General features: G+C 36.0%; 1 protein-coding gene across 3 annotated transcripts in view; it reads right to left on the bottom strand.

The window, feature by feature from the left end:
- Nucleotides 1-107: 107 nt before the first annotated feature.
- Nucleotides 108-8,922, bottom strand: part of LOC113675506 (NKAP-like protein) — a 45,251-nt gene continuing 36,436 nt past the window's right edge. Inside the window, exons 2-12 of one of the 3 annotated variants that reach the window (XM_089208924.1) lie at nucleotides 8,537-8,577; nucleotides 8,053-8,100; nucleotides 6,419-6,499; nucleotides 6,073-6,125; nucleotides 5,441-5,546; nucleotides 4,311-4,375; nucleotides 4,111-4,161; nucleotides 3,238-3,316; nucleotides 2,180-2,329; nucleotides 1,384-1,446; nucleotides 108-1,275 (exon numbers count right to left, since the gene is read on the bottom strand). In XM_089208924.1, coding sequence (XP_089065050.1) covers nucleotides 1,170-1,275; nucleotides 1,384-1,446; nucleotides 2,180-2,329; nucleotides 3,238-3,316; nucleotides 4,111-4,161; nucleotides 4,311-4,375; nucleotides 5,441-5,546; nucleotides 6,073-6,125; nucleotides 6,419-6,499; nucleotides 8,053-8,100; nucleotides 8,537-8,577 — 843 coding nt within the window. In that variant the 3' untranslated portion in view covers nucleotides 108-1,169. Of the gene's footprint in view, nucleotides 1,276-1,383; nucleotides 1,447-2,179; nucleotides 2,330-3,237; nucleotides 3,317-4,110; nucleotides 4,162-4,310; nucleotides 4,376-5,440; nucleotides 5,547-6,072; nucleotides 6,126-6,418; nucleotides 6,500-8,052; nucleotides 8,101-8,536; nucleotides 8,827-8,922 lie in introns of those variants that run through there. The other 2 variants (XM_089208922.1, XM_089208923.1) reach the window with 2 other exon arrangements.

Below are 8,922 nucleotides of genomic sequence, written 5' to 3'. Positions count from 1 at the left end.
TGGGTATAGTGTCTAACTGAGGGGAGCATTTAACCCGTTAACTCCCAGAAAGAATCAACATGTAACTTCTCCCTATAATATCCATATATTATGCAGTTAACAGGTAATGAGACTAGCCAATTTTATTAGGTGGAAATTGCTATCTTGATCCAACACCAAATTCTCATAACCTATTCACAAAGAAATTTTTAGTAGCTAGAGGGGAGAATTAGGAATCAGAGCTTGAGAGTTTATAGGATAATAACTATTTTTCTTCATTCCAGTTTTAAGACCTGTCTACTTGTAATGAAAGATCAGCTTCTTTTTGTCTTTGAAATTGTGCGAGTTCTTATTCATTGCACTCTTTTGTTGCACTGTTTTGAAGTAGGCAATAAAACACTTGCAAAAATTCTGTACTTCAAATTCACAGTTAAACACAGCTCAAATTTGTAAGTATACTATTATACAGTCATATATATTATACAATATCAGGTTATATCCTCTAAGCTTGTATGTGCACTATATCCAGCCAGTCAGCTTGTTATCAATGACATAAGAATTGTACTTGACTTAATTCCACTTAAACTTACAAGTGAAACTTTTCATGGTGAAACCTTTGTCTGTATAAAGCTTTTGCAATTTATCTCATAATTTAGTAAAATAGAAAAAAACAAAAAAATCTTAAAAAACTGTTTAGGTTACACCTGAATTATTTTTTTGATAGCTCCATTGAGTCAATAAAACAAACTGCAGCCTGGTTAACATTTTTACAACAAGAAAATTTAGTCATTATGACCTAGAGATTCCTTGTAACCTGTAATTCAGAATTGTCATACATGAACATCAAGGCCTCCATAGTACACACTCTATAGCCCAGTTGTTCAAAGGATGGATAATGCTATCCAACAGATGAATTGTTATCCAGTAGATACATGTAGGTGTTTACAAAAAGGTTCTGTGCTTTTCACTGGAAAGAGATTGATTATCAGCCTGAGCAACCAGGACCACAAAAGAACAGTGCATTGATTCTGAATGATGCAAAAGCATTTCTTTGGCTGTCTATGGGTAGGACTTTCTCTCATTTCCTTTTCTGCTACTTGTGTGCCAATATTTGGTATGCCTGCCCATCATCAAGCAACACTGGAAAGAGCAGTTGGAACCAGAGGAAGCTAAGATAGCTAGAGAAACAACTATTTCTTTTTGTTGATTTTCTGATGAATCATCTCCCTGAAGTCTGACAAGATTTTGTTTTCTCTCTTGGATCGTTCTTCATAGTTAAACATAGCCAATGCTCGCCTGTTAACAAGAAGTAAAAAAAAGTTACAAGGCAGTGAATGGCTGGAATCAAGAAAAATACCACCTGATGCTATGGACACAGAACAATCTACAGGCACATTCACTCACTTTTCATCTGCACTGTAAATCTGGTTCTCTTTTCTCAAACGTACAGCTTCCATGCGACGATGCCTGGAAGAGACAAAAAATAATTTAAGTCATTCAACTCTAAAACCCAAACAGATGGGCTAGAGCTGCAAGCTTCCATGTTTGTTTGTTTTTTTTTTTTTTGTTTTGTTTTTTTTCCACAATGGAATTAAGAACTGTTCACTTTAAGTGGTATTCCCAGGGAAGTTTAGTTCCATCAGCCTATAAGCTTCCTCTTTATACATTGTGTTGGTGAAACTACATTCAGTGTGAGGAAAGTAAATGGGAAAGGTGTTGCTAAAACCATTGTTGGATGGTTAACTTGTATGTGCTGTTTTTTTATGTAAACTTTTGTTGTTTCTTGTTTCACATTTTTTGGTACTCCACCAAGCAAGATAAACAAGAACTAGTCTTGCTTACTGCAACATTCATTCTCAGTAAATTTAAGTCTGTGGTCTAAAAGGAACTTATCAAGTAAAAGCAAAAGCTGACCAGCAAATTGACCAGTCTGCAAAGGATAATTTAAAAGAAACTATTGCAGACAAATCAGCAGCAATGTAAAGAACACAATAAACTTTCATGTACAGATAGAAAACACAAATATTGGTGACATGATTTGCAAAACCCGTGCACAATGCTATTGTTCCAGAGTCCCTCTGGATAAAGTGGAGTGTGTTACTTTTAGCACCACTTCTTTTAGTAACAAGATTTTTGAGATAACTTTAGCACAGAAGGCTTTAAAATACTCTTACTGACTGATTAAGATACGCTATCATACCTGCTTCCACTCATCACATAACCAGATGATTCAAATGTAGCAATCTCATCACTTGTGAGTCCAATCTCACCACGGCGAGGGATTCGCTTGCCTTCCTTCACATACTGTGCCATTGCTTCACCCTCACCAGGTAGCAGAGCTCCTCCAAAGCTGTTGAAAAACAACAGAAAGAAATAAACACAAATGAATGCAAGATTTGAGATGGTGACTCAGATGCATCATATTCATTTTGGTCTGTGAGCAATTGCCAAATAAATGTGTACCTTTCTGAGTGAGAAAGACCAGAAAACCCTTTCAGGACTACAAAATAGGTAGATGGTCACTAGAGGAGGATTTGGGAGTCTAATGTCCAGACTCAGAGAGTAATGTTTGATTTAGGATACTAGAGTTAAATTTTGGACATCAGTGTCTTATTTTGGACACTGGTGGCTGAATATGGGCACTAGCTTCTGGTTTTAGACAATAGTGTCCGATTTCAAACACTGATGTCCCATTTGAAACTCTAGTGTTTGGGGTCTCTAGTACTGGCCCATTTTGATAGGAGTACTTACCAGTAGAAACAAATGTAAATTGGCTTCCTTCTAACAACTTTTTAAATATTTGTCTCGCTGGGGTCCACTATTGTTATTCATTGCAGAACAGTCAATTAGTTACTTAATAAAGGGGGTAAGGTTCTAAAGAAACTGTGGTGCTGCATGGGTGGGAGAGTATAAAAAAGTAATTTTGTGTTATCAACTGAGTTGATAATGTAAATTGACCACCATGAAGAGTTTCAAAGCTGACATTTTGAGCATAAGCCCTTTTGACAAAGGGCTAACCCTAAAATCTTCACCGTGGCAAATTTTTTATCAACTCAGTTGACAATTCTAAAATAACTAGTTACTGAATAAACTGGTCCAATCTCAAATCACTTCATAATCTACAAGTACCTTCAGTTTATTTACCACAAATGAAAGTTTTATTGTTTTGTACTGGACACAATTCACAAGTTCATGATGTCAGTTGCACGATCTGTACTTGTGATGATAGAGTTATTATCACTTGATAGTCTTACTCACTCAGTAATGTCTTGATTGCCTGCGTCTTGCATAATTGGAAGAGGCCCAATGACACCATTGCCTCCCTCTTTATCTTTGTCTATGATGGCACAAAAGCAAATTAATTGAACATTCCTTATCCCTTTGTGCCCTATCATCAGTATGTATATTCTCCATACTGTTCTTTGTACTTTCCCTAAGGTGCTGACAAGGAGAATTTCTTTTAACAATCTTTGGTTGGTGATCATTTCCTTTATTCTTGTGACCTTGATGGTTGATTCAGGAGTGATATTGTAGGGAGAAATTTGATGCTAATCACTCTTAAGAGTCAAAGGAAGAGTTCTTGCTTTCATTAGGAAAATTCAGGTAAGTGTTGAACTACTGTACTCAAGTGAAACCATTTCTTGAGGCTTTTAATACAAGGGTTTCAAAAGTAGGCAGGTAGTGGATAGATCTAAACATTTGTAATGCACTGAATTCCTGCTTGTAGCTTTTACCACTAACAATGTTGTTTTACCTCTAACATTACTGAAAATGTCTTAATTTTTCAATTATGGTCAACTTCAAGGAACAGCAAAGAAGCCTAATTTGGAAAAGACCTCATTACATGCCAAAAAATGCAACTGCATGAGTCTAACCCTTCCAAATTTCCCAGGAAAGACAAGAACTCCTCAGGAACAGGAGGCTCTCCAGGCTTTCAAAGCTATTCATTTCTACCATAATTATTTTATCGAGAACACTGCAAAAGATGAAATTTTTCTTCCTACTGAAATGACTCATTTTCTTTAGATGGCAATTGTTATCTAATTGCAACAAAGTGAACAAATGGATAACCATGTGCTTCACAGACTCCATAATTGGACATTTTCATACATTTAATCATAATTATAATACCTTTTTGCTTTTCAATCCATGACTCTTGCCATTCCACATCAGCATCTTCTTCTGAAAAAGGAAACAAATTAAACTGAATAAAATTTCTCTTTCTCATCTGGCCCCTTTACCCACAGAGTATTACAACACCTGATTTAAAAAAACTGGTCAAACTAGATATTCAAACTGTGCATCCTTTTCATCAGTTGGGAGTACCTTACCTTCTGATTCATCATCACTCTCAGAGCTTGACTTTTGGCGAACCTTCTTCTTGCGATGCTTTTTACTGAACAGAAAAAGTCAAACAAGTTGGAATCAAATTTGGTCAAGTAGTAACTGCTCAATTTGATGGGTAGATTTTGTAAATGAGGTGATCTTGGTGATGAATCAGCCCAAAGTCCAGAAAACAGTGAAGACAAGATCAACACAGTCATTTAATACTCTGCAAACTTCAACCTCATGCACAATCCAAATATGGAAAACTGGTCACATGACACTGGATGAAGGAAAACCCAAACAGAAAGATCCAGTCAGTAACAGTCTTCACTGCAGCCATAATTTTCCAGCCAAAAATCATGTGCTTGTCATCATAATTTTTCTCATTTCTCATTTTTCTCATTTCTCATTGTCATCATAATTTTTCTCATTATTTAACAGCACCATTAATAATTTAAAAGTCAGGTATTAAATGCACATTGTGACAGCTTGACTACTATATCAGAGGTCTTTGTCAGATGACGATTGGTACAGCGCAGCGCAGTGCAGGTACTTGGCCCAAAATGCATGCGAAAAGCACATTAAAAAAAGTGCGTACACACATGCAACTTTTCAAAACACAATCAAAAGATGTGCACAAAAGAAGCTTGTGGGTCAAGTTCTGCAATACCAATACATGTAGCTCATACTGTGCAGTCAGTAGTGAATGTACTATATGGAGTGAGAAAAATGGTTTAACCCTCTCCACCCTAACCCCAGTATGAATACCTTCCATATTGTTCTCTATACGTTTCCTCAGGTGCTGACAAGGAGATTTTGTTCAACAATCTCTAGTTGGTAATCATTTTCTTTCTTCTTGTGACCTTAATGTTGCATTCAGGGGTGATATTGTAGGAGAAATTCTTAATATGCTAGTCACTCTTGGGAGTCAGAGGTTAATATCCATTTGATTCAGTTCTTAGCATGTGATGAAAGGCTTGTGCATACCAGTACAATGTATTGTATTGAGTGAATCTTTTTCCCATAGCACCTACCACCTACCATTCCAATAAACTTTAGTACATGTAATTGGTCCACTAAGGGTAGTACCAGTACTATTGAAATGAAGTTCACAACAAGAACTCAAGGTCCTTACCTTTTCTTTTTATGGCGACTTTTTCTTGATTTCTTTTTACTAGATTTCCTGTGTTTCTTTTTCTTTTTCTCCTCCTCACTGCTGTCCTTTTCACTTTCACTTTCACCTACACAGAAATATTTCCAAAATGTTAACAATTCTTCATATACATAAACACCAGCCTACAGCAATTAATGTATGTACAGCATCCAGCAATCAAACAGCATTCCTGATGAGGTCCAAGATGGCTTTATTCATCATTTATTAGTGAGTAGACTTAACCCTTTAACTCCTAGAAGTGATTAGCATGTAACTTCTCCCTAAAATATCTAAACATTAACCTGCACACAGGTAATGAGAACACTCAAACTAATCAGGTGGAAGTTGTTATCTTGATCTTACACCAAATTCTCATAACCAATTTACAAGGAGATGTATCGCAGCTAGAGGGGAGAATTATCAATCAGATCTTGGGGCTTAAAGGGTTGAGGGCTTCCACTAGCCAGGTTGTGGGTTGTAGCTCTAACTGACGGCACTGGAAGGTTCATGTTGCCCCTTAACTTCAAATCTTTCCATCTAATTCAGTTAATGTTATTTAATTGTGAAAGGGAGTCAGAGAAAAAAAATTACTATCTCTGGTTCTTTTTACTTACTCTTTTTCATCCTGTCTGCAGCTAGAGCCATCTTATTAAGCTCATCATCAGAACTATTAAATACAAAAAAAACTTCATATTAGAGAACCTCAAAATTTACATGGTGTGATAGACACTAAATGCTCTCCTTCAATTAAAACTCTCCATTCGAATATATTTTTTAATTGTCAAGTATCCTATTGGCTTATTCCAATAAATCTGCCTCTAAAAAAGTTTTTCTCTTGTTTCAGAATACAAAGAGAGCTTCATCTATTTATTGCAGCAATGATTCACACAGAAACTGTGATGTGTACAATAATTCAAGCAAAAATATTTGTTCATTGATTAATTGTTACAGTCAACTTACTCTGGTGGAGGTTCTCTTGGGGACAAACCCCAAACTTCTATGGCCCCAGTAGCACTGATCTCTTCACGTTCCTTTCGACGTCTGCAATGGTCAAAAAGCAACTTTTTAATAATCAAAAATAACATAATAAACATGGTTTTTGAGCTAACTCCTTCAACTCTTGCTGCAATCATTTCATATCTTCTCTGGTTGTTGACAAGCAAATTGTTAGTAATGCTCCTTGGGTTCAGTTAATTGCTAGCCATCACTTTCTGGCCAGTTTAACCTTTTCAGTCCTACAATCTCATTAGTAATTCTCATTACTGTCCTTTATACAGTTCTTATGACATAAGTTGGAAGGATTTGGTATTGGATCAACTAAAGATCTTCTTATCAATAGTTTTCTTCACTTTTGTCACTTGTCTGCCTGATTTTGTATCAGTACTGTAAGAAGAAAATCTGTCTTGGTCAGTTATTGATTAATTGCCTTAAGGTGATTCCTCAGCTTTGCACCACGCATCCTGTACTGAGCATAAAGAAATCACATAATCTGGGGAATGAATGCATGTGCACTCATTCTGAGATCACAGCATTGTTTTCCAATCCATGAGCAAAGTAAAGAGGTATGATGGTCTCTAGCTCTTGAATGAGCACAGTGACCTATACTTTTTTTTGCATCATTTTGGTGTACAGTTTATCCCCCTTAAATGGAGGAAATTAAAAGAAAATTATTTGTAGGGAAAAAAAAGATAATCTAAAAGTGTGCATGAAGCCCATTCCTTGAGGATGCAAATTATGACCTAGAAAGGAATGACTTGAGGAGTCAATGTTGTTTACATTTGCATAAATTTTCCATAAATTATGTATATAAAATTGTTCCATATGTTCGAGACTTCCTTTCTATCAAGTTTTTTTCAAGTGGTACTTTAAAAACCCTTGGTTCCAGCTGCAGAAAAATGTACTGCGAACTAATGAAATGACGTTGGTGATTATTGCTATTACAGGCATAAATGGGGTAAGTTTGGCCCATTATATCTCCTAAACAAGCACGGTGACCTATCTTTTTTTTGTATTCTTCAAAAAATTGTTCAATAACTTTTTTTTCTGAAGAATCATCTTACAATGATTCAATGATACTTCCACAGGGAAGATGTTAATTTGCAATTGGTACAAATGTACTCTGTAGACTGAGTGTTTGTAAGGCATGAGGATAGGATGCATCTTTTGTGACACATGATGAAGTAAGATATAGGAAATTTACTAATTAACAATGTTATTCATCTAGTCATGAGCACAGGACAAAACTGTCACAGAATTCTATGCTCTGATGCTCCATCACTGAGTGACAGAAAATTCTATCTGTGGTAAACTACAGTTCTCATTAACTCAGTAAAACAGTGAAATAAGTACTCTCATGATAAGATGAATCCCAAGCTCTGGGTTCATTGCCACTGAGCTACAGAGAAGTATGGGATTCTCTGAAGCTTAGAGGAGCAATATTCCACATTAACATTGGGACTCAGGTTTCTTTACTTGTACCATGCTTATGACATGAGAAAAAAAATCATGTTTCTTTAATTCATTACAGTGCTTAAAATTTACCATCTTGCTTATTAACTGTTTACTCATACTAAATGTCAAGATATGCAACCCACCTATCCATGAAGCTCTCCGGTGTTGGTTTCCTTTTTCTCCTGTGATGCCTGTAGTTAAAGCATAATAAATTTGAATAAGGTACATCTTCCTATGCTTCAGCCAACAGATCTGACAGACTTAACATTCATTTCTCCTCATGTCACTTCTTACTTCAACTGGTGTTTTGAAAGTATTAAATGCGTTAAAATGATTTAATTGTCAACTTTACTAAATATGTTGGTTGGATAGAATGAAAGAAGATAAGATTTTGCAAGATTTTAAGCAAATATGGATCAATTCAAGGCGAACTCCCCACACGAAATTTTGATGTGTAAGCATTATTCAGTCAGGGCATTACATTTGAAAAGTACCATAGTCGGTTGAATGTAGACTTCACAATTAGCTTTAGTTTAATGCAAGTAGCATTCAATTAACTACATCGCCCTTAACCTAAGTTGAATGATCATGTCTTACCAATTCAGTTTAAGTAAAGTTATTACTTACATGTTTGAATAATAGCGCTCTCTGCTTCGGCTTCTCTCTCTACTTCGACTTCTTGATTTTGAGCGAGATCTAGAACGTGTATAGTGATTATTTTGGTGGCCATATGGACTACGGTGTCGATTTAAGACACAAGTCTCTCCATATCTTGACATTTTTGTCTGAAAACTTGCAAAATCTGTAGTGACACGAGCACGAATTATCGATGATAGCGATAGGAAAATGGCAACGAGCTTGTAGGTCCAGGGCCCACGCGGTCCTTGTTTTAGGGTCATGTAATAACTCTCTCGAAACGTATCTTTATCATTTCACAACACAATAGTCACATTTTGAAGAAATGACGGTTCATCTTCTTTTGAGAACATTTTAAAGCATATCACTATCGAAAT

The sequence above is a fragment of the Pocillopora damicornis genome, chromosome 6, assembly GCF_964200805.1.
Source record: "Pocillopora damicornis chromosome 6, jaPocDami1.2, whole genome shotgun sequence".
Classification (NCBI taxonomy): domain Eukaryota; kingdom Metazoa; phylum Cnidaria; class Anthozoa; order Scleractinia; family Pocilloporidae; genus Pocillopora; species Pocillopora damicornis.
Note: the sequence above shows the minus strand (reverse complement) of the source record. Positions and strands in the feature narration are given on the sequence as shown.